This window comes from Chanos chanos, chromosome 16, assembly GCF_902362185.1.
Source record: "Chanos chanos chromosome 16, fChaCha1.1, whole genome shotgun sequence".
Lineage (NCBI taxonomy): Eukaryota > Metazoa > Chordata > Actinopteri > Gonorynchiformes > Chanidae > Chanos > Chanos chanos.
In genome coordinates this window covers 10,567,282-10,593,464 of record NC_044510.1, presented here as the reverse complement: position 1 = coordinate 10,593,464, position 26,183 = coordinate 10,567,282, and the positions used below count along the sequence as shown (strand labels likewise).

The window sequence follows — 26,183 nt, the reverse complement described above, 5'->3', positions numbered from 1 at the left end:
GGGGGAAAAAAAGAGAACAAGCGCGAGACAGCATGAAATGCCTGGCTTGTGTTCTTTCAGTCGTGTAGTTGATTTTGCTGTTTCTGGGCTCACCGAAAAACCTGCTCCCTCTAAGATTTGTTTCTGTGGGATCTACATGGCTTCTCCTCTCCTGCCCTGTTGGCTTTTCATCAGAGAGTCCCACCACCCTGTTCATTCCCTGATTCTTAAATAAAAAAATCAGTTGAAATAAAATGTTTTCTCAGTGAAATAATATGATTACAACTATATTAATTGTGACTGTAACGTAGGCTCTATGCTAAAGTAGTTATGAATGACCAAAAACACAGAACATACGGAATTATGTGGGCAAATCAGAGGCGGGACAAAGCCATTGCTTGGCAAGTAACAAGTAAGTCTCAAGTCCTAACAATGAAGTCCTGAGTCAAGCACCAAGTCAAGACAGAGAAGTCCCAAGTCAAGGATTACCAAGTCCAAAGTAAAGTCCAAGTGCTTAACCCTACGTTTCAAGCCCTGATCAAGTCATCGTGCACTCCTCGACTAATTTAATACTCTTGCATTTTTGCCTGCAGAGCAACAGTCAGTGTACTAAATTAACACAAATAGTGAATGCCTTTTAAAAATGTGTAGTATTTTCAGATAAACTTTAGAAATTAAAGATTCAGTTCCCTTACATGGGAGTTCTTCTCTCTACTTCCTCCGTCGACAGTACAGTAGCAGCTTGCCACACCTTCCCTTCACTCAACCATTAGAGCCGGCTGCTATTCCAGAGCGTCCTGAATTATTTGGGTTGAGCCACCTCGTCACGCATCTTACGCCCAACAGCTGATGTACCCTCCGCAGCCACACATGGGAATGCAACCTAGTCAAAAGCTGACTCGCTTTCCAAGGTCAGCCTCATGATCAGCAACCCAGCAAGGCTTCAGGAGACATTATGATTCAGTGCCTACTCATGTGCTAACATCTGCACCGGTCAGGTCTTCACTGACTGCACCCCAACAGACGCCTGATCCTGTGCAGTCACCAGCTCCTCCGCATCTGCGGTCTCCTCAGACTCCTGTGCAGTCCTCAGCTCTTCCAACTCCCGCACAGCTGCAGTCTTCCCCTGTGCCTGTGCAGTCTCCTGTTCCACCAACTCCTGTGCAGCTCCCGGCACAGCCGAAGGCACCCTCTCCTATGCCACCCATGCCTCCTCCAGCCCAGCATGCTCCTGCTCCGCCTTTGCCACAATATGCCATACAGGCAGTTCAGTTGCATCAGCCATATGCAGCGCCACCATTTGACCTACCTCCTGGGCTTCAAGTCAGACCTCAGTATCCCTACCCACCACAGCCTCCACCTGGACAAGCCCAAGTTGATCCCATTATCCCTGGTCTGATGGAGTTGGCAATACCGTCATCATTTGGGATACTGAAGCCAAACCCTAGTCACCTTTTCATCTGGCAAGGAAAGTGACTTTCTCATGCTGAAAAGGGGTCTGGACAGTTTGCTTGGCCCTCATAGGCATTTGACTATAAACATCAGGTGCTCCTAGACCATCTGAAGTTCCCTGCAGCCCATCAAATTTCAAAGAGGTACATTAACAGCCCACTGCCTTACACCAATGCAATGCAGGCCCTGGAGCAGAGGTATGGTCAGCCAAGACAGCTCATACAAAGCGAAGTGAAAGCAATACTTAATGGTTTGAGGATTTCACTGCTACTGTAAACACTGTGGTAGGCATGCTAAATACAATGGATGGGCCCTCTAGGTATGAGCTTCATTGTAACTCACATGTCGATACTCTACTCACTAAGTTGCCGTTGAACCACAGAGACTCCTTTGTAGAATATTGCCTCAGCCAAGTTATCGCATACCTTCATTATTAACATGTTCAGAATTTTTTAAAGAACATAATCAGCTTTAAAATATGCATAATCTGCCTGATTAAACATACATACACATCATTTGCTTTAAAAAAAAATCATCATTAATCAATTGACAAATAGACCCTAAACAGCTTTAGCTTTTTCATAGGAAGTACTTGATCAACTGATTTAAATGTAGACTTCAACTGAAGCTGTTTCTTCTCATTTTTTTTGTAAATGTGGATATTTACATAATTACTCTATATACGAACATTTACTACAAAAACAATCATGAAAAAGAAACCTAACTTTTGAAAAAAATGCCAGTATTACTCTAAACTCAAGGTTTTGTGTTGTCTCCAGGAAATGGCCAAATAAATGTGCTGTAATGAAAACATAATAATAATAATAATAATAATAATAATAATAATAATAATAATAATAGTAATAATAATAGAGTAATATAAGCCACATCAACTACCAAGCGATGATGGGAAAATCCAGACAGCTTTGGTGGACATCAAGGGTACCACTTACACCCGTCCTGTAGCTAAGCTGATTGAACTCCCTTAGCTACCCAAAGATGAGGACAATAAACCTTAATAGTAGTTCAGCAGAGACCTTTTATGTGTTTTTTGCCTGTAATTACGCCCTCCATTTGATGTAACATGTGAAGTATCTGTATCTGTAGACCTTTTAGTGTTGATAATGTACAAACCCGTCTGATTGTACTCTGACAATGTAAACCCATTGTTAATTATTCATTTCTTTGCTTTCTCCATAGAAACTACACACACTCCCATACACATACCCAAGTTATCATTAAAACCGTTAAATATATCTGGAGAGCTGCAGTTCTTTCTGGCAGAAGAATGAGGCCAGTGGCTGTACAACCAGCGCAGTAACAAACACAGCAATATTCTACATGGAGACAGCTGGGTCATTGAGTTCACAATGATAACGTTCCAGTTGGCATTTAAATGGATTAAACTAATTTCAATTAGTGGAACCTGGAATGATCGTGAATACATCACTGCATTTGATTTATGCTGTAACTGCCTACATCCACCACACCCACACAGGCCCAGAACACACATACATCTTTGTATACTGTAACCTATACCTACACTTTGATAATAACAATTTAACAGAGGATACTGAAAAAGAGGCAACAAGTAAATGTATAACAAATACCTTTATTGTCATTGTACATGTACAACGAGATTCAGTGTGCAGTACCAAGCTACGCAGAAAGACTTAAAATATAACTACAAAATGTAAATATAAAGAAAATATAGCAACATAATAACATGAATATAAAATTATTCTTAAGTGGCAATGCAGTGTCTCAGGAAATGTTTTGTTTGATTGACTTAATAGGCTATACAGTACGTTAGGGGATGGAAATTTCTAAACATTTAAACAGCAGTGTCCAATTCTAGGCTACTTAATAGGCCTATACTTTGTCATTAATGGTAGTGACCTCCAATCCACCGCTGCCTGTCCTGCTGGGTGACACAGTTTCTGTCCTTATTTTGGGGAGTGGTGGTGGTACTAATAATTCAAAATGTAAGTCAAAAAAGTAGTTAAATGACAGTTCATTTCAGTTCAATTCATCTTAGACATTAAAACACATTACTAATACAGACACAACATGAACAAAAAGCTTTTCAGTACTCAACACATTTTAGATGGTTCTTGAAGAAATGGTGGGCTAGTTTCCTTCTCTCATCAGTTTTCTTCTGCGTCCTGTATTCACTATAGGTATTGTGGTTAACCTGAGCCTGGTGGCCAATTTTGATATTGCCACAAGAGGCAACCAACAGCTCTCCAAGGCCATCCATAAAGAACTCTTAATGGGGGAGGAGAGTGAAGGAAAAGGCCATTCCAAAAAAGAGAGAGAGAGAGAAGGGGGTGTGGGTTAGAATACTGTTTGTTTATGAACTAATCAGTTTATTAAGTTCATTTTATGTGAGAATCTATGTGCTTAAAAGCAAAAGGACAACACATTTTCCCAGTGACATTCAAAGCAGTTCATCAGTTTCAAAAGATCAAACTGAGAAATGGTCACATCCCTGCCTTGGTTGTCAGTGCAGCATCTGCAGGTAAAAGCTATCATCACTGGTTTGACTTTCCCTTTAAGCTAATAATGTATATAAAAAGTCTAAAAGCTATCTTAACAGTTTCAAATCTAGCTTTTTATCATCAGCAATAAGAAGCAACAGTATACAATTTGCTGAAACTGAGCAAAAACTGACCTGTGGGAGGGAGTGCCTTTCAAATAGCCAGTGAGTCTGTTTTCACAATACCAGAATCACCTCAAACAGAGAGAAGCAATAAGAAAGGACCTCCATCCCCTAGTAAGTGTGAATCCTGTCCCTGTATTTTTCTCTCTATGAACTTCATCTGTACACTGCAAAATAGTACTGTATATAGCCTCTGAATATCTGATTTTTAAAACAAAACCTTAATCCTTAGCGATGCACAATGCTACTGAGATATTCTGTACAAGCCTTACCACTGTGAGCCACTCTTTTAAGGACGGGGTCAAAGCCCACCCTACGCACTGAGTCTGTTCGGGCCAAGAAGAAGTTGACATCTACAAGAGAGCAATGTGGATAGCTGGGGAGAGCCTGGTGGGTAGTGTTGAAGACTCTAGAAAGACAGCCTCCCTCTTCCATGTCCCCACTCTCATAGACTAGTTTGAAATAGAACTGATTGTTGTTCACAGCACCACCCACTTGCTCATGAAGGGGGGAGAAAAAGAAAGAGTTCCTGTCTCAGAATTTATTGAGCTGAAGGTCAATAGCATCTGGCAGTTGGGTGACACAATTCGGGTAACAGAATTTGAGGATTGAATCTAAAGGTTGATAATTGAGGCTTATGCCTCAATTAACTTCTCATACCTATTAGGATACACATCAGTTGCTTTCCTTGTTTAGAATCTATTGAATATAAGTATATTGTGTTTATTCAATCTGGATAAAAGCAACTGTTTTTTCTGTAACTCTCACATTTTAGACCAGAGCAGATGATTGTCTGAATTACTCACAATGTCCAACTCTGGCACAGCCTCCATGACCTCCACAAAACTCTCGATTTTGGTCTCACTGTTAAACTGGAAGTCATCGTCTACCCACAGGAAGTACTTCGTTGTCACTTGAGAGACAGCCAGGTTCCTGCCAGCAAACCAGCCCTGTAGTATCAAATAGAATTGTTTCTAATCATAAAGAGCATATTTTTTTATCAGAACGTTAAGAAAAATGAGGTGCCTAGAGGTTGTAGTTGGTCTTCAACTACAGATGAATCAAAGTTATCAAACTTCAACTTACCTGAGCTGGAGGCATAATATAATGTTCAATGTTAGAGCCAATCACCCTTTCTGGGTTTAAACTGTCATCTGCAATAATGATTTTGATGTCCTTGTAATACTTCCGAATACTTTCAATTAGGACATTTAGCTCCTTGTATCTGAGGAAGGTTTTAGTTGCAACTGTCACTTGAGTGTTGATATCTAAAGAAAAATGAACGAAAGTTCTCATTCACAGAAATGCTTTTAAAAAGAAACAGAGATGTTTTTCAGTAGTGGTTACTAAAGAAAGGAAAACAAGAAGAGGCAATCTAACCTGTTCCAGGATCATATAAAACAGGCATAGAAGACCTCCTAATGATAATGGGAAACGTGACCGTATGGTCTTCAAATGTGAAGTTTGCTGAAAGAGACAAGACGGAGATCAAACTGACACCGTCCAATTATGTTTCTTCATGCCATCACTTCTCATTTTGACAACGTAACAGTGACAGAGCAAAATCTGATATGGGACATTCATAATTCCACTGTTTTTGTGGCAACCAAGTTTCAGTTTTCTGGTAGATTTCAGCTCAATGCAACTGGGCTTAGTACTATGTGATCCATTCCACTGTCAAAGTAGATGAGTTTCAACATGCTTACACTAGCATTAGCAATGTAGCTGCGTATAGACAAAAAAACCAGTTCAAATTCGTCTTAAACTTTAGAGACAAACATTGTTTTGGAATAAAAGAACAGGGAGCTGTCTTCCTTGCACACCTGAATCTTTAACTCAGCAAGTGACCTATGGATTGTAAAAATGTCATTCATTAAACAATACAAAATCATATCAAGCACACAGATGTTTTTTTCTTTTCCAGCAGGAACAATAATGTTCCTTGCTGTTACTAATGTTCCTTGCTGTTTTCAGCAGGAACTATTATATTCCCTTAAAATGATTTTGAAGAAAATCTTTGCATTTGTCAATTGCATTTGGAAGCAGACACGCACAAGAAGAAGGAAGGTTAAGACACGAGTTCTGTTTAAATGATATAGAAATGATGCATCTTATCTTTCTTTTTTTCGAGTCACTCAGTTCCTTTGGGGATAACATCAACCCAGACTGACAGGAAGTAAGGCTGGTATGTGTGAAATCTGGATCTTACCCAAGTCTCTGGTGTTGATGTGGTAGATGGTGCTGGTGTACGACACCTGACTCAGGAGCTGATTCAGTCGACCCACACACGTAGTTGAAATGTTCAGCACATTCTGACCCTGGCCTACCACCAGATCTGTTTCTGTTGCACCGTCAACTAACAGATTACCATAGGACACACTCAAGAACACCTGAAAGCACAGCAGCACCTCAGCTCACAACACCACCAAAATCTGTATGTACATGTATAGTAATAAAAAAAAAGAGTATCTTAAAAAAAAGACAGGCATTCATATTCATGAGCCATCAAAGTGCAGTGTGGTTCATGATAAATTGCATCACAGAGCATGAATGCACAATTTATGATAAGACAAAAGAAAACCAGCAAGCTTTTATTTCACTAACAAGTAATAGCCACTTGAACTTCAGTGAAAAGCCCAAATCAATTATTTACAGCAGTTCTGAAGAGAAGCTGAATTTATTTTTTCACAAACACACCTTGTAAAGTTCCCTTGTTCCTGCATGCACAGCTAAGCCTGTAACAACAGTCAGTAGTTCAATATTTGGTCCACTATAAAAGGACTGATAACATGGTAATGCAGGTAATGTACCATTGTCTTTAAAATCATGTGTTTTCAGAGAAACAAGAATGATATAAATGTGTACTTCAAAAGTTTGTTAGAAATCCATACTTGTTTATATGTTTTTTTATTAACAGTTCTAGCCTACATAAATGACAGGGCAAAAAATACAACCTTGTTTACAGTATTTTTGAAAATACTGTAAATGTTATCCTAGTGAATATTGTTAAATGTTTCAAATGTTCATAAATAATAGGTTTTGCAAAATGAGTTTTATAGATGACTTCTCAAAGATTAGAATACCTGGAATCAAGCTTTTTGTCAAGGGTTCAACTGTGAAGCCATAAATAGGATATTGAAGAGGAGAGTTGGAAGGAGCCATGAGTAGGACATCTAGGTTGGTATTTGTCCTGGACAAAAGATATTACATTTTTAAAAAATACAGTATTAAACTGACATTGATTATCAAGCCGCTGATTTATTGAAACTATGTAAAATAAAAATGGGCAGGACAGAAATTAGAAACTGAATGGAAACACTAGCCCATTATCTTTTTTTCTAATTATGGGATTTTAAAAGAAGCTACATAAGGGAACTCCTGTGTGTGACTGGATACAAACAACTTTTAAGACAGATGCCTAACTTGCCATCGCTTTTTTCAGTGTAGAGCTCAGTTTCCCATGTTGAACTGATCTGATTTTTTTTTTATTTTACTAAATGATGAATTTGTTTAGAGAGGCGTGTGTGTGAATGTTTACCCACCTGTTCTGCTGTTTCCTGTACTCCTCTGCTCTGCGTTTCAGGACTTCATCAAGTTGGTCCTCAGGTATAATGTTTTTGAGGACAACACTTTTGCCTGTACAGGAGCACGATGTATGGTTGAAACTGCCCATCTGGTTTTTACTGTAAGAGAGAGTGTAAACAATGAGCAGATTAATCATATATTGAGAGAGAAACAAGAACGTACATCATTCTGGTTTTTTTTATTACAAATATTTTTCATGTTATGCAGTTCTTCAAGTGCATGATACTGGCAATTGATCAAGATTTTTCTAACGATCACACAGGAGAATTATAATTGTGGTACAGCATAAGTGTGGTCAGGGTCCAAAATTAACTTTTTGGTCTATCTGCCAACGGCTGGTCAACGGAAAAAAATTACCGGCCAAATTATTTTTCAACCGGCCATAGAACTGCGTAAGATACGATCAGGCACGGGCCTACGCTGCCCAAGTTAGTATGGAATTACTTAATTGAATACTAAAAAAATAATACGTTATCGTTTGTTAAATTGGTTGATAATACAACTAAAATATCATCATAAACGCTCCTGAAGTAAAGAAAAGGTGTTCTAATTTTTTATTTGTATAGCCTAATGCTTGGTGGGTTTGACTGACATCTGTATTAGCCAAGTAACAAGTTTGGTTTTAACTTTATAGCTCCAGCGATGTAAACCTTCAACCGGAGACTGTAGCTGGTGTTACACCTAACGCGTTCGCATGCAAATTCGGCTAAGGAAATGTCTGTGCGCATTTCCATCAGCTGTGTTATGCGAATTAAAAATGTACACTCTCCTCATCGCTGGAGTAGCTGTGAACATATGTAGGTTTAAAACTTGTCTCAGGCAACTTTAACGGAAATACGTGTAAAATCGCAACAAACCCCTTGTTGATGTGACTAAACCTGTTTGATCTGTTTCTCTCGTCTCACACATTTCATTGTACCGTTGACCCTGTGTTAACCTACATATGACAAATAAACTCTTAAACAGTATTATTTTACCCTAAGCTAATCGCCTCTTTCCAGTGAATACATTTCTTATGCGATTTAAAAAGTTTGATGCGAAGTTTAGGCGTTAATTTACATTAAATAGTTGGATGGAAACCAAGCTAGTGTTGTGACAGCATTATATTGTGCGTTTGATGTGACATTTACGCGTTGTATGCTACTTCTGGTTAAGATGTGCTTGGTGAATAGCCCAAAATGGGACAGTATTTTGCAGTTTACGACATATTCCGTTTCAATGAAAACAAAGAACGGAAGATTCGACTGGCTTGGTTATTGCGTACGCTACATTTACGAGGCGGGTGTCTGACCTGTCATCTGGTTCAGCAGTAGGTTATAATGAATCCGGAGGCTAGTGATGGACTGTGTATGAGTCGTGCCTGCTCACTTTTGCCGAGGCGCGTCCGGAAATAAACTTCTGGCTACGCCATTGGATACTATATCATCAGCGAGGCTCAATCAAAGACTTGCGAAACATAGTCAATTTATTTATTTGTTGTAGTGATGAAAGTTTGTTGTGAAATAGGCCTGTTTCAGCAACCCGCCAGTGGCAACTGACTTCATTTATTTTATTCGCCAACGTGGATTTTTATTCGCATTTAGCGAGTGGCGGGTGCTAATTTTTGAGTTCTAAAACTGGAAAACAAGAAAACAGCTTTTTAATGTTTACTTCAGTGTTTCTTGGCACACAACGCTTGCCTGCGTTGTCCTGAATGGCTGGTTGGTCAGTGCTGGTTGACACGCTTTTCCAAGGGTCCTCTATCGTAATTTTTTAATGCATTTTCGGATGTCCATTTAGTTTGTTTAAAGCTAGATAACAAACTAAACTAGCTGCCTTCTTGAAATACAGTGTGAAAGTTGCCAACTCAAGGGCCACACACAACGCAGCACAAATAGTGTTAGATCGCACTCATCCAGGCAACCAGTCAAGTGGATTTGCGTGGTTTTGATGTAGGCTGGAACGTGACTTTGGTTTTAGCAAATTACGGTGGGCTAAATGGTGTGTTAGTATTTTAAATTAAACATAAATGTAAAAAAAAAAAAATCAAATTAGGCCTTAACCTTCACTGAGGGGGCGACGCCCCCTTACCCCACTGGATACTGAAATGACTTTCTTTTAAAAAATGTAATTCAGCATTTAATTGTTTGAGGTAAAAAACTATAGCTCTCCGTTTGATGTTTTTCCTTAGCTCTCTCGCATTAAGATAAGTAACAGATCACGACATGTGACCAAAAAAGAAAAAGAAGTACGACAAGTATTAAACCAAGTAAAGGTTGTGAATGTTTTGCAACCAGGAACACCTAAGTTCCTTACTGCAAAACAATAAGGAAATCAAAGACTAGTGCATTAACAAGGAATCAGAACAGCAAACTTTTCTTTTTTAAGGAACACAATCAATTCAGTGTGTTGTTAAAAAATGAAGATACACTCACATTCATATGAGGACTAATATTTTCCTCTCTCCTTGTATTAATCATATAACTAGACATTAGTTACAAAGATAACTGAGAATAGCTGTTTTAACTGCCCTCTGAGGAGTGAACCAATGACCTGCAGTATACAGGCAGCATTTTAGTTGCGATTCAGTTGCTCATTACAATAGAAATAAGGAGAAAAAGTCCAAGTCTTGAATTCTGTTTTTATAATATGAACTGTATTTTGAAATTTTCAATTAAAATACCTCAGATCAGGTCACTTAATCGCAACCCAAAAGGGTAATAATTACCCTGGTTTGAAAAAGTGCTATTATTTTTTGAGGGAGAAGAGCAAGGCTGACACCTAGTGAATTCTATGAGAAATTACTGTTGAACCCCTCAAATGCCTAAAACAAAATTGTCGGATACTCTGCCAATACCTCTTGATATCCATACATACACTTTGACTCAGTGAAAGTGTATGCAAGCTACAAGATGGTGACCACACCATGCAAGGAGTTCGAGGTGCATGAGTACATTCCCCCATTGGCTGAAAGTACATCATGTTAAAGGAACCGTAAAATAATAAAACGATACTGAATCTTAACAAACAAAATGTCATGGGACACCGATTAAAACTGCCGGTCCTTTGTCACAGGTAGTGATGGACCATGAGACCAGACGTAGTTCGTGGAGGAGGGAATACTTTGCTTTCATTAATGAAGGCCTGGCCTCCTTGAGTCCTTTGCTGCATGCCAAATGGCATCACATTCATATTAAAATTGTTAAAACTGAAGGATGCTCTTCATCTCAGGAAGAAGAGCTTGGCACACCTGAATGACTTCATGACCTTGTTTCATATCTGAAAGGAATCCTCAAAGTCCATCAGCATAAGTAAGCCTTGAGGTGGGAGTGTAGTTTCTCTTGTGATGCAGAACTGGGTTCAGTTTTTCAACTTGCGACTCAACCTTACGGATTTCACCTTTAAGGTTATTGATTTTGGTGCAGACTAAGTCAATTACTTCTTTTACTCCAACACTCTACCTTGTATTCTCACTGACTGCTTCTTTCGTAACTGCAGTTACTCTGGAATCTTCACCAACCAACATTCCCACTTGACCTGCTGTTCCTCCACACCAGTGGTGATTCTAGACCGGGTGATTCTAGACTTTTTTGACTGGGGTGGCCCAAGCGGAGCACTGATTCATTCAGTTGGCAGTCCTGCCTTTGACCTGGTTGATGGCCAATCATAGACTAGGATTTTTGGGTGGCACTCGGGGTCGCCAATCAAGTCTCCGGGGTGGCACGTGCCCCTCGAAGCACACGTTTCAGATATTCCTTTTATCAGAATATCTATTTGTTATCTGTTTTTAGTTGTTTTTGGTATAAAGGACAGTAACTGAAAACAGGGGAAATACCATACAGTTGCAGTTGCTCACACAGAAGAGATGTCGATTGTACTGCAGTGTTCCAGATTGTAATGCTCGGGCAGAGCAACCCATCACAACACTTGGAATATCACATCAGGGTCCTCTGCCCAGAAATCTAGTGGGATTCATAAATGCAGCAAAACTGTAGGCATCTTTCTGGAGCACATCCACGCCTTAATTCACAGATTTTTCTGTGACAATTTGTGGTATCACAAGTACAAAAAAAATGCTTTTTTCTCTTTTCATTAGCAACTTAATTTTCTGTGTTACGAAGAAGAAAAGGAAAGTAAAGCCCTTTTTTAGCTGTCCACCTTTCTGACCAGGAAAATGAAGAGATGATTTTTTCCCCCTAATGTTGACTTCTGAGAGGAAATCAAGTAACCACTTGTTTCTCATTCTTAAAATTCTGCTTCTGAAAAAAAAAAAACTATCAGAGTTTACAGACCACAAACCAGCACCAGAGAGAGTAGATGACCATGGTAGCATTTTTTTATAATTCTTTAAATTGTTTTCAAGCATAATTGATTTGGTTGGGTTTTTAAGTCATTTTAGTTATCTTATTGTATCTTATTGTTGTTCCTCATCAATTAAAAAAGGTCTTTCCCTCTGTGTGTTTTTTTCCAAGGATTAAAGAAAAGGTTACTAGGATAATAATGATGATGATGATGATTTTAGCATTTTTATACTTAAAATCATTCAAGTTTCCTCAAGTTGGATAGAAACACTATGTGAACAGTTCTCTGTAAGTGGCTCAGAGACTGTAATGAAATGAGATTTTGGCTCTGACTGGGTTACTCTGTAAGGCACAGACCATCCACACTCAGAATGCTCTCACCATGCGTAAGCTAAGACTGCACATTGGGTATGGTCATAAATACCTACAAAGTTTTCTAGCAACCACTGAGAATTATCAATACCAGCAAAGCACTGCTAAATTCCACATTTTTCTTAACAAATGAATGTAACAGCGATAGCACTTAGGTGTTTTTCGTGTTTGGTATCAATCATATTCAGATATGTTGGCAGCCTATACAGAGATAATGAGATCAGTCCCCTGGCTTCAAGCAATATCCCAGCCTTTGTAATGGGACATTCAGAAATGTTGCCAATATGTGGCACAAGCCAACATGCGTAATCCATATGTGAACAACCCCCACCAAAGAAGAACCACAAGGAGGATTAAAACCCATCAAATTTAGCACCTTTTATGTCATTTATGATAAGCCTGGCATCTCTAGTAGTGACCACTTTCAACAATCAAGTTTACTCATCTGCTTTTTAGTTTCATATCTGTCCTAAGAGGAGCGGACACAAATCATTCATAGCTTGCTAGTCCAAACACTAATACAAATCAGACAGTTTGCTTATTTAATTTTATTTGCATATAACTTTGATCAAGCACTGTATTTTCCTTCTTTGATAACTATTACTTAGGAGTATTTTTTTCTGCATCTGTATTTTTCTTGTATCATTATTGTGCTCTACTCCCTTTCAAGGTTTCGCAACTTCTTTCAAACAGAAATTTTTCATAAATTTAAAATCCCATGATTACTGGTATATATTACTGATTGAATTTAAATTTAGTAATGATTAAGGATGTCCCGATCAAGTTTTTTTGCCCCCGAGCCCGATTCGAGTAATTTAATATTGAGTATCTGCCGATCCCATACTTGTATTTTCCTAGGTAATACAGTTGCATAGTGCACATTTCAAGTACATTAAAGTTATTAAAACCAAATCAATGTATATGCTTGACAACTGAATAGCAAATGCATTAAGAAAAAAAATTGCCTGCAGCAAGTCTGTTCCTTAACTTTTGATTATAACTTTTTTTTTTTTTACAAAATAAAAAAGTAAACCTTCTTGAAAAGTTCCGGTAGAGCAGTGTCTGAAATGTAGTGTCAAGAGGGTTAAAGCGTACTGTGGGGGTTATACTTGAAAATATACGCAAGTGTTCGATTTTATTGAATCTTACAATACTTCAAGTGCTTAAATTGTCTAACGATCGGTTACGTTGATACTTTTTCTGAAAGCCTCTTTTTTTGTATGCTATCGTTATCAGTCCTTATCGTTAGTTAAGCGACTGTATAGCTCTCTGTGGTCGTTAGTTTGGGCTAACTCGCATAAATCTCATAGGCCTACAGCTAAAGCGTTAGGTGTTTCAATTTTGAAATAATACCTTGGTCGTTATTCGTAGCCTTGAGGATTAATGTCGTCGGAGTATGTTGACTTAAAAAACGTTCAAATTTAAAAGTTAAAAGAAAACCCGTTCGCCACAATCTGCCGAATTTGAACGCACCTCTGAATTCGCTACCACATGGGCTGGTCATCCAAAGCGATTAATTCAGTTACGCTCTCTGTAATCTTTTTGGCCTTGTCGCTGTCTCTACGAAATTTCTCTTTACTTTTAAAAGTATATCCTCCAATGTGTGTTGCTTCGGAGCAGCCTTTGCCTGAGTTACCTGAACTCGCTGTAGGCTATTCCGCTGAGTGTATATTTTTTAGGTGCCATATCAAATTGGTAATAGCCTATTTAACGCAGCTCTGTGAAACGTTTGATCGGATCGAGGCATCTCTAGTAGCGATTATAGATTAACATTTGTATCAATTAGCTAATGCTCTCTACACCAAAAAGACTGCTATTCTCATATGAGAATGTAAAATTAACCGACTAAATACAAAGATGCTCTATTACAGCATCATTAGTAGGGATGGGAATCACGAGGGACCACCCGATACGATATTATCACCATACCTAGGTGCCCATTCGATTTGTATTGCGATTCTATAAATATCCCGATTCGATATTACAATTTTTTTTGCTTTTTTGTTACAGTTTTAAAACCCTGAGTCTTGTAAAAGAGTTGAGTCATACGTCTAAAGCTTTAAATCTTCAAATCTTTATAAAAGAGCTCCACAAATGAACTGAACATGAGTAATTAAATGTAATCCTTGGAACATTTTTCCCCTCAAAAACCAAGGAGAGCATTTAAACTATACAAAATTACTTCAACAGTATAAAATTTAACTTAAAATTAGGAGTAAACTGTCACATAGGACTCAGTGGCCCTTGATGACCATGCATCGCACGTTAAAGCAACTCAATGAGCCTTACTCAGTGATTCCTTAATTTGTATCTTTACTTCGTTCTAGATGTTGGGTATTGCTGTGTTGGAAAAAAAGCGTCTTGATGGTATGACGTACCTTGGCTCTAAAGTGTGAACCCTATTACGAAACCCGGTATTTTCAACAACACTGTATGGCCTTAGATCTTTGCGTATAAAATGGGCAATTGACGTTGTGATGCGCTTAGCTTTATCCGAGCTGCTAGGAATTTTGTTCAAATTTGTGTCCAGCGTTTGTTGTTGGCTGCTAGCAACAGGTTTAGTTTTCTCTGCCGCCTTGTCTAACTCAGGATGGTGTCCACTCCTCTTCTCTCTCTACACCAGATCACTCGGTCAAGTTATCTCCACCCATGGCCTCTCTTACCACTGCTATGCTGATGACACACAGCTGTTCTTCTCCTTCCCCCCCTCTGACTCCCAGGTTCAACCTCGCATCGCAGCCTGCTTAGCAGACATTGCCTCATGGATGTCTGCTAACCATCTCAAACTCAACCCAGAGAAAACGGAGCTCCTGTTTTTTCCTGCTAAGAACTCCCCAGCGATCGACACTGCAATCACCATCGAGGGATCTGTGGTATTCCCCACCACAGCAGCCAAAAACCTTGGCGTAACCCTGGACAACCAGCTGACCTACTCCGATCACATCGCGGCAGTCACTCGATCCTGCAGATTCTCCCTATACAACATCAGGAGAATCCGCCCATTCCTAACACAACAGGCGACCCAGCTCCTGGTCCAAGTGCTTGTCATCTCCCGCCTGGACTACTGCAACGTGCTACTGGCTGGCTTGCCAGCCTGCGCCATCAGGCCGCTCCAGCTCGTGCAGAACGCCGCTGCACGCCTGGTATTCAACCTCCCTAAACACTCTCATGTCACTCCACTGCTTACTGCACTCCACTGGCTTCCGGTAGCAGCCCGCATCCAGTTCAAGACACTGGTGCTGGCCTACCAGGCCACTAGAGGCTCTGCCCCATCATACCTTCAGGCTCTTATAACTCCATACACCCCAACTAGGACCCTCCGCTCTATGACGTCTGGACAACTGACGGTCCCCTCACTTCGGGAGGCAACCGCTCCTCCCGACCACGCCTCTTCTCCGCCATTACCCCGAGGTGGTGGAATGACCTCCCCCATGCAGTCAAGACTGCGGAATCTCTTACCATCTTCCGCAGGAAACTGAAAACCCACCTCTTTAGAACCCACCTGTCCCCCAATGCCTAACCTCCCTTTCCTAAAAAAAATAAAAAAATAAAAAAAATAACCTTTGTCTTGTATCTGCGTTTGTCAAAGTATTCCAGGGGCGCAATACGAAGGGGCAATTTTACGCTCGGTCTTATTGTGATCTCTGCTCACAAGGTATTAGAAATCTGACTCTGACTGATGCACTGATTGTAAGTCGCTTTGGTAAAAAGCGTCTGCCAAATAACTAAATTGTAAATTGTAAATTGTGTCGAGTAATATGGGCCCGTATGTTTGTTGTATTACCGCAATACTTAACTTTTGCATGACACAGTTTGCATACAGCATGGCTCATATCCAACTCCCCTTTACCATTTAAATTAAGAAAGCCAAAGTTACTCCATACATTTGACTTGAAATGTGGAGGAGCAGCACGTATCTCTGGTCTGTCATCCGCCATAATTATTTCTACACAAAGTCAGCAAATAATTCGCTCTTACCATATGGGATGCTGTGCTGCCTGCCAATGTATGAACAGTTTAGAGCGTGCCACCTGTAGGACTATAGAGGAACGGCAACATTTCACCACTTCGAATTTAAGCAAATAAATTAAAAATGAATAAAAAAATCGATTTTGGAACAAGTGTGACGATACAACAATCGCCACACAAAAAATCGCGATACATAACTGAATCGATTTTCCCCCCATCTCTAATCATTGGCATTTCCTGCTAGAATCATGACAAGAATCATCATTACTTTTAGCCTCATAACATGAAGTTATTTTGCAATAGAATATTACACGTTGTTGGAAATTTGTAGAGGAAATCATGATTTCGGTCACGTAAATTTTCATGCTTTAAAACTTACTATTCCCTTCTAATTTTCAAAACAAATGTCTGTACAGTGAACTTTTCATGTAAGTTTGCAGTCTTGCATCGTCATACATTTAGTTAAATGATAACTGGTAAAGGGTTAACCTTTGCCAGCGTGAGAGCAACTCTTACTGCCAAAGCTGGGGATGTATGCAACCACATCAGTTTCCTGTCTGTCTGTCAGAATAAACTGATGTGGTTGCATACCCCAGTTTGCAGCTCTGATCTGATGTCTGGGCAACCTCTCACACTCATGAAAATAAAATGTTTTTCCTTTCTGTGACTACAATGTATGCACACTGTAAATGAAAGTCAGAGAGGCTGTTTTACACAGCAGTTAACTTTAGTTCTATTCTCAGAGAAATTATTACATTATGGGTGATCATTTTAAGTTGTTCTACATAAGATTTTTCAGCTTATTCACAGCAATTACATTTTTCAGCTACATGAAAAATGCAAAATATAACTCCTCTGATCATTGGAATTTGAGCATGAAAGCTCACTGCGATTAATGAACATATCCACAGACATATGTGAGCTCCGATGCATGTTGCAATAATGTACGTTGGGGGGTTGTTCTGTCATACCATGGTTCTCATGATCACCCTCAACTGACCAATTTATGTTATTTCCTGGTTCCTTAGTTCACTTCAATTGGATCATTAGTTCCACCTGTTTTCAGTTAGTTTAACCTTGTCCAGGCCTATTTAAATACTCCTGGTTTTCCTGTCTTTCTTTAGGTGGAATTGAGTTGCTTTTATCTAGTGAGTTGTATGGTCAGGCTTATGTCAAGAATCCTGCATTGTGAATCCTGCTTCAAGTCCTGTAAGTTCCAAGAAGTCTTTTGTTTCATGTTTTGTTTCAATAAAACTGAGGTAATCTGCACATACATCCAGGGCTTCCTACAAACTGTGACAAAAGTCTTCTTTTTATGTTGTTGTTGCATCAAAACTAGGTGCTGCTCCACAAAAGTTAATGTTCCGTAACCTGCTTTAGATTTGAAATTTTAAAAAGAACCCTTACATAGATCCTTATTGAAGCTTACATTTTCCATTTGTGTTCAAAGGCTGTCTCAAATTGCTGTAATAATGTCTGCAGTAATTCCTTTTTAATTTTCACATTTGAATACACACAGATGCAATAGCTTCCTGTTCATATGGCATGTGCTGTATAAAAATCAAACTGAAAATTTAGGATAGGATTTAGGTTTTTTACACAAATCTATCCATTTTGAAATTATATGGCTTTTTAATGAGACATTTGATTTAGGCTGAAATATGACTGTCCTTGAACAAAAGAACAAGCACATGTATATCTTTGTTCTCCAAAAATAAAACCATCATATCTTCTGTAGTGAGTCTTTAATTGTTACTAATGTTAACAAATACACTCACTGATTATTTCAATCACCCCTTTAATTAGTACCACTGTCTTGAATACCTACTGTTCTTGGAGGAAAGCAGCCATTTCAGGATATGTCATGCCTTTTCTTATATTATTTTGTCCTACAGGAAAACTTTAAGTTAAAAAAAAACAACATTACAGTGCTGTTAAATGTTGCCTCTTAAATGTTACCATTACAATGCACTTTATATCACTGCTTAAGTAAATTAGGTGCTGTTATAGGCTGGGTAGCTACTACTACTACTACTACTAATAATAATAATAATAATAAACATTATAACATTTACCAAGTACCTTAAAGTCAGAGATCCTTTAGTAGTGTAATACACGGCTCCAAATAGGATGAAAACTGTGACAGCTGTGGCCACTGTGAAGACAGTTAACCGCGAAGGATATCGGACCCTCATTCTGTCAAAATACAAATAAATAGTATTATTAATGCATAAATTACAACGAGTACTGTCTGTCCCACACACATGTTTCTTAGTCAGGTTAAGATGTATTTTATTTAGATCGAGCGAAAAGTCTCTCTGGTTATAAACAAGTGAGCTAAAGACTCTGCTTGTAACCGCAGAGGCAGCGCAGGGTTTGCAACGCTAGAGTAAGGCTTTTATGCGAAAAAAATGCATTTGTGTACTGATCATTTGTAACACATTGCATGTATAGAATAACTTACTACACTGGGGAAAAAGTAATTATTCTAAGAGCTGGGGAGGTGGCGCATTTAATGATTAAACAAGTAACGAGACAGTTTATTTTTTCAACAGGATACGTAGCATCGGAATTTCTCTGATGATGGTTATGATGAATGTAAAAAGGAGTGTCGTTTCACATTTTTACACAAATATTTTTTGGTACAAGGACACAAGATATTCGCCTGGGAGTCAAAACGTTTAGGGCTTGTCCTTAGTAGCATATAGTGTTCTACTACTACTACTACTACTACTACTACTACTACTGCCACCACTACATTACCTGCTTGACTAGGTCCGGGCTATTTAAGACAAAGTATTTTCCCTTCATTTAAAGATAAAATGGCAGATCATATGTTTTACAGAATGACTACGTTGACCATAAACTTGTGTAAAAAACAAACTAAAACTTTCCCTCTCAAGAGAGTGTCAGACTGATACATTCTTACCTAAATTTAAAAAGAACGACGGAATGAACAAAGCCCCATAAGAAGGTATATAAAACAACTAGGTGGAAACAAGAAAAATTCAGTAACAGATGAAACATAGCATTATCTTTAATCTACCTTGCAACTCCTAAACTGTGAGATCACCCATACGTCAAAAGGTTTAATAATATGATTTTTCTATACGAGTCTCTAACCACTCCAGTAACGCAGAGTTTTAATGCACAAGGGTGCCACACACATTAATGGGTAAGGACTGACAAACAAGACCAAAAAAATTTACCTCTAAAGTACAAACTTATCCCTGATTTGAGCGAAAATTCACATATATTCTCATACTTGTTTAAGTTTTCTAATACTTAATACTTTTATACTACCTAAATGATGCCTCCTGGCTGAGAAACGTTCAGGGACAGAGGTTTTTGCGCGAAAAATCTGCTTACCTTCGTCTTGCAATATGAAGGTCCGATTCTATCGCTTTAGAACGCTATTGTAATTCTTACTCCAATAATACTTCATTTGAATATCACGCTACCAACACCTCTAGCAGTACCACTACCAACCTCCCTGACTGCTGACGACGTTGCTTCTTTCTTTTTAGAGGAAGTGGCCGACATTCGCAGCCAATTCTCCTCAACACATGAACATAAAGCATAACACTCGCTACACTCTCCCCTCTCTCCTACACAGACATCTCCAAAAGTCTCCTGATATCACCAGACCAGAGCGTTAGACTTCCTCGTTGACCGTCATTTTGACGGACAGGGTCTTAAAAATTCCTTCGTAATCTGTTATTACCCACCATTTAATTTCATTTTTTAATGATAAGACATATTTAATAGCATTTCATTTTCATTCATTCATTTTCATTTTTTTTTATAATTAATACAAAAGAAGCTTATAGACTATAGATTTGAGGTCATGCAGAGAAAAGGTGAACAGAGAGACTGACCGCACCGTCACTTTTCATGTCAACGAAGCAGATGAACGATTTTTTTCCCCCGTGGTAACAGCGGAGGCCACTAAAACCACTGCGGCCATTTTGCCTAAAACAAGCAAACATGAACAATGCAATTTCACAGAATTAGACAATTACAATTAAAATATGAACGAACCATTTCCAAAAAATTAAGTGAACTGAAGGACCTGCTGTAGATTTGCCTGAACTCAAATCTTCCTCCTGATCTACATGGACTTAAACTGAGTGCTCGCTTGTGCTGCTGGCTGATAAAAAATTATCAGTAGCCTGTTAGGCTCCTTGCTTGTCCTTCATCCTCTGTCCACTGCATCAGTCCCTCTAGACCACGGTGCACTAGTGTGGGTGAAATTCTCAGCCTGGGCCAAATGAGACTGAGTCCCAACGACACACGATACCTGTTCTGTGACAAAAACAACAGAAATCTAACAATGAGTCAGATGCAGTGTAAGTTTATTGTATAGTTCAAAAGGCATACAACAAACTGAGTCAGGTCCCGGGGAGTGACTGACGTATTCTCACAAAGCACCGATTCTTATACCTGTTCATATCAATTCCCCAAAAAAGATACACATTACCTCATCTCTTTGTAGGGGGGCGCCTCTGCCGGCCCAGCCTCACAGATTCCCTCTCAACTCTGTATGACATCACATCATTATTTCTTATTTTCCTTTTGCTCCTAAAACAAGTGGTCACCAATAGTTGCTGCCCTGTTCATTAGTGGTATATGACGTACCATGAGACCTTGAACGTTTAGCCATCTGCCTGCGTTGCTAATGACAACACCACTCTGGCAGAGGCTCCTTCCTTATCTCACAGGCAGTCCTTAAAGGCCTCATAGACCTCTTCTTTTTGAACACAGAGAACTTGATATTTCTTGTAATACCAAAGATTGTATAGTTATAACTTTTAATATAAATGATTACATTGATTCACCCCTATAATAATGAATACATTGTGGTTACATTGTTTATCATGGTTACTACGGTTAGCTTAAAGGAGAGTAATAATTTTCCAACACTAGATCAAGCTAAATGAAGACTACTAAAAACAAAGTGGCAAGTAGACAAACCATAAAAAAGAACAGGAGAGAAAAAAGAAAAAAAAATACAATATGTAACCATTGCCACTCTGGTAATGGGACAGAAAGGGACATGCCACAAAAGGTTCATCGCATAGACATAGCCACATAACCACATAGTCCATTATTGGTCCATGATATAGTCACTCAGATGATGAGGCAGAAGCATCGCCTGGTGTAGCACCTGGTTGGGAAGGATGCCACACCAGGGTCGAACAGCAAATTCTGTAGGGCCTCCTGCTGGTCAAAGGATAGGGCTAGGGAGGAGGGCATTGTGTCTCCGGCATGGAAGGGTGGGGCCTGGGGGGACAAGCAGGGGTGGGAACTTAGGCGATTTCAGGGGGAATGGCACAGGGAATGAGGGACTGGGGGGGTAGTGTAAGTGACGTTGTCGGAGCCTCCACGGCTGGAATCCAGGCATGCAACAGGCACTTTGTAACAGTCACTTTTCTTGACGCGATATGTGAAGTCCCTGAGCTGAGACCCTGCAAACTGGCGTAGCTCACACCAGAGACCCTCAACAGAGGTGACGAGGTGTCAATCACAGCTACAGGACTTGTTGCGGTCCGCATGCAGGTAGACAAGGTCACCAAAGTCGACTGATGGGGTGTTAAGGACCTTCTCCCGAAGGGCCTTAGATTTCTCACTATATGGGTGGTTCCTCAGACGATCAATGTGTTTTAGGCGTATAAGCTCATGATCAGCCGGGGCAACTGGGTGCAGGTGAACTGGGGGCCCAACACAATAGTGCAGCGGACAGTGTTGTCATGTCATGAAGTGTCCACAGAGCCATAGGAGAATGCTGTCCCATCACCTATGATAACCAGCCTCTTGGCGGGTGGAACAGAGATGTCATTTGAGGACATGAAGGGGGTGCCAGCCAGAATGTCCACATTCAAGTTCTCCACAACCAGGCCATCAAAGTGGAATACAATACAATACAGCAGAATACAAGTCGGGTTTCCCCTACCACCTTCATGGGAGAAGACCCAGCCACCTTATGTGCAGACTAGAAGCTGGATGTGACGTGTGCATCGAGCCTGTGAGCACCAGACAGTATAATCATGTTGCATGTTGCTCCGCTGTCAAGGATGATGCATGCGTGGTGGTGCTTACAAAAGGTGTCAATATATGGTGACTGAGGAACCTGGATGAAGCAGGCAGTGTAAGACTGCGTAGGCTCTGAGAGTGCTGGTCCTCGTGATGGGTAAATGTGTCCTCAGTGTCATCATAAAGCACAAAGACAATCTGTCTGGCTTTCAGCATGAATTTACGGTCCTGCTCTGGTAAGAGCTTGCTTGTGCTGAGGTCGTGTGCGTTGCTCGGGTGGCCAGCTTGTTTGCAAAAGGGACAGGATTTCACATGGGGACTCAACTTAACAGGCATTTTGGGAGCGGGGCCATACGAGGACTTGCGTGGTTGTGAGTTACTGTAACTCAGGTTGGAGGCAGCTGCTTGCATGATTTTAGCATCGTCAGCTGAGCGGATTTCATTAAGGAGGGAGTCGAGGGCCTGTGACATCTCAGGTTTGATAGAGGCTAATGTGTGTGTGCGCAGCTCAGTGTCATAGCATTGTTTGACGAGTTTGAGCAACTCAGGATGAATTAATTGCAACCATGTCAGGACAATAAAGTTTTCAAGGGACAGGGAAAGCTCCTCATCCTCAGTTACAGTTTCACAATGATGGGTTAACGCATTGGCTTTTAGGAGGCTGTCTTCGATGAAGGCCACGAGGCGCTGATATAGATCTTCAGGCCTCTCAGCAGTTTCTAATTGGATGTCCACAAAATCATTAAAATAAGTGCCAGTTGTTTGAAAACCACAGTGTAATTGAAAAACTTGCCAAATGCTGTCTGTTGCGGTAGAATTCCAGACAATGGTGTTGCGTGAGCTCACGGGGCGATAGTTCACAATCTGACCTAGCATTAATTCAAGATGGCTCACTTTTTGCTGAGCAGTTTGCCTATGTCCTGCAGGAGGATTATCATCGTCGAGGAAACCTCTGAGGTTGTTTGCTTCTCTCTTTTTTGCCCACGTTGTTCCCCCGACAAGGAAAGGGGCAAATATTGCATCCAGTGATAAGGTGTACAGAGGGCTCTGCTCCCAGTTCTCAAATGAATCGCGTCTCTTGCTTAGATAAGCACCATTGTTTCGGTGCCATGGTTATTAGTGATAGCTCAGCTTAGCCCTTACCCTAACTACTGGACTCTTTTGTCTGTGTTACGTTTTGCGTTCATGGCTTTTGTTTCATGTTGGGCTGGGTACGGTGATCTTGCGCTGCCACAATGCCAATTGTTAGAAGTAACACACAAACAAGAGTGTGTATCACCCTCAGTGTTCCAGTTTGTCAAAATGACGGACAGCCTTCAGAGCCTTCCGTCACTGTTAAAAAAATTTAGTCAGTTACGGAAAATATTCCGTTAACACGACCTCCAGACACCAGAGAGCCAGATCTGTGCCAGTGTTACTGTGATTTCCTCAGTGTCGATCGCGTGCATGATGTCGAAACGAAAATACAAAGAAGAGTTTATTAACGTTCGAAATGGAGAGAAGAGGCCAATGCGTGTAATGTCGGGAGGTGCTCAGTAATGAAAGCTTAAAAATGAACAAATTGGACAGACTTCTTCAAACGAAGCATTCTCAGTACAGGGGCAAGTCAAAAGATTTTGTTCCTGCGCGAAGAAGAGACTTTCAAGGGACAGAGTTTTGACAGCGGAAAAGTAAGTCAGTCATGTTTTTGTTTGTGTACGTCAGCATTTGAAATGTTTGTTTTCTGTGTCTGTTAGTTGATTTCTAGTGTGTTGCTACCCAGCTAACATTACTTAGTAATGTGTGTGTATGGCTTGTATTAGTTAAGTGTGCATGCGTGTCAGTTTCCATGCTTGAAAAATGTCTGCGTGTGTCAGACGGATGTGGTGGTGACAAGTGAGTGGATTTTTAATGATCCTCTCTATCATATACCATTCAAATGTTGGGGTTTAAGGCTGAGGGATGAAGGGAGTGGGTTAAGAAATGGAGAGCTGAGAGAGGGTTGAGAAATAGAAAGGAGTGTAGAACATTTTTGTTCATTTAAAAGTTTTACAAATGTAACCCATATAGACAGTTAACTGTACCCAGTGTTACATTGTCATTTAGACTGGATAATATGTTGGAAGGCATCACCCTGATAGTCTCTGCTCTTGTATAAGTAAAAATGAGCATCATGATATGAGTCTTAATATCATCTTAATGAATCTGAATGAATGTTTCACGTTACTTATTTTGAACTGATGGACAAGTAGTCTACTTGATTTGGCCTATTATCAAATTCATAATATTTTACTTTGAAGAACATGATCTGATCTGGTCAGTATGATCTAAATGAAGTTTAGATTTCATCAGGCAATTCAGTTCACTTTTTTTCATTTTTAAGTGATTTTTTTTTTTTTTTTTTTTTTTGGTAACAGAGAGGATTACAAAAAGCTATAGATGCTTCTCACTTCATGTGGTGAGTGGCAGAGAAGGGGGCTTTTGTCTTTATAGAGAGGGTGGGTGGCTACTGCAATACAATGATACATCTGATGTGTACTTAGCAAACAGAGAAAATACAAGAAAATATCACCTCTCAATGCTGCTACTAACACCCCAAACCACACGGTATGCAGAAGTGAGAGGCTGATTCTAACGGATCTTTTTTTTTTTTTTCTTGGTTGCATTTTCAAAGACATGTAGGACAGACTGCTGAAATTTCTCTTGTTCTTAAAATATCTAAGTGAGCAACGAAGAGAGAACGAAACGAAACAACGAAATGAAGGTATGCGCATCGTCTTTAACGTGCATTTAAGCAATTTATAATCTAATACATTTTATATGGGTAAATAAAGTCGTTAACCATGCGTGTGTTGTGTCTCCTCACTATAGTTAGTGTCACAACCTCTGTTTTTCCCCCCCAAGTCCTTCAATTTATTTGCTTATAATTTGAATATTTAAAAGGAATGCAACTCAGCCTTGGACTTCCCCTCTTAAGCATTCCGTTTATTCAGTGTGAGCGGAGTCAGTTTATGCATATACTGTCCACCATTCCTGCAGGTTCCTGTTTTGCTTACAGTAGCCTAAACGATGTATTTTCTTTTTTTATTCTTCACGACATGAGGCTTAGAACGGACTACCAAACCGTATATTCAATCAGCTTCGACAGTGTGTAGGCGGACAAATGTTCAGGAGGGCCTTTTTGGATCGTCGGGAAACAAACAAAAGTCAGCGGTTGCGCACGTTTTAAGTGTCTACTGATCCAACATCAGATTTAAACCCAGTCTTATGAAAACTGCACTAGTCCCGCAGGAGTCCAGTAACCACGTACTCATTGTCGCTGTTAGAGCATAGTAACTAAGTGAGTGTGTGTGTGTGTGTGTGTGTATGCGTGTGACAGAGCGAGAGAGAGAGAGAGAGAGAGAGAGAGAGAGAGAGTAATTGAGAGCTGACTGTTCACATGCCATGTATTAACAGCTGTGTAATCATTAGTACATCAACTGTACATGTAAACTTAATACGTACATCTATGTGCACTTAAGCAGTCAGTTTATAGGAGCAGGACGAGCTTTCAGATGAGTAGAGTTTGGCCATAATAGCTGTTCATGTTTATTACTATTATTGTTATTATTGTTATGACTATTGTTATTATTGTTATTAGTGTTGTTATTATTATTATGTTAGACTGTGTTCAAGTCATGAGATCAAGCTTGTTATCTAGAAAAAAAGTTAGCTTAACTGTCAAGACATCCTGGCCGGGCGGCCAGAGTCCTTTCTGTGTGGGGTTTGCATGTTCACCCCATGTCTCCATGGGTTTCCTCCGGGAGTTCCAGTTATCTCCCCGTTTCCTCCCACAGTCCAAAGACATGTAAGTCAGGCAAACTGGACATACT

General features: G+C 39.8%; 1 protein-coding gene across 1 annotated transcript; it reads right to left on the bottom strand.

Moving 5' to 3' along the window:
- Positions 1-3,517: 3,517 nt before the first annotated feature.
- On the bottom strand, positions 3,518-22,803 carry LOC115829181 (beta-1,4 N-acetylgalactosaminyltransferase 2-like). The gene is made up of 14 exons (XM_030793242.1): positions 22,422-22,803; positions 22,097-22,255; positions 21,901-22,010; positions 21,670-21,798; positions 21,467-21,582; positions 7,636-7,776; positions 7,177-7,283; positions 6,791-6,828; positions 6,303-6,483; positions 5,474-5,560; positions 5,180-5,361; positions 4,900-5,043; positions 4,366-4,591; positions 3,518-3,699 (listed from the first exon to the last, which is right to left on the bottom strand). The coding sequence occupies exons 1-14, from the start codon at positions 22,801-22,803 to the stop codon at positions 3,518-3,520; spliced, it is 2,184 nt and encodes a 727-aa protein (XP_030649102.1).
- Positions 22,804-26,183: the final 3,380 nt, after the last annotated feature.

Coding starts and splice junctions, on each gene's coding strand:
- LOC115829181 (XM_030793242.1), bottom strand. CDS start 22,803: ATGTCACAGGCCCTCGACTCCCTCCTTAATGAAATCCGCTCAGCTGAC. Junction 21,583..21,669: donor GCCGTGGAGGCTCCGACAAC/GTCACTTACACT, acceptor TTGTCCCCCCAG/GCCCCACCCTTCCATGCCGG. Junction 7,284..7,635: donor TACAGGAAACAGCAGAACAG/GTGGGTAAACAT, acceptor TCTTTTGTCCAG/GACAAATACCAACCTAGATG.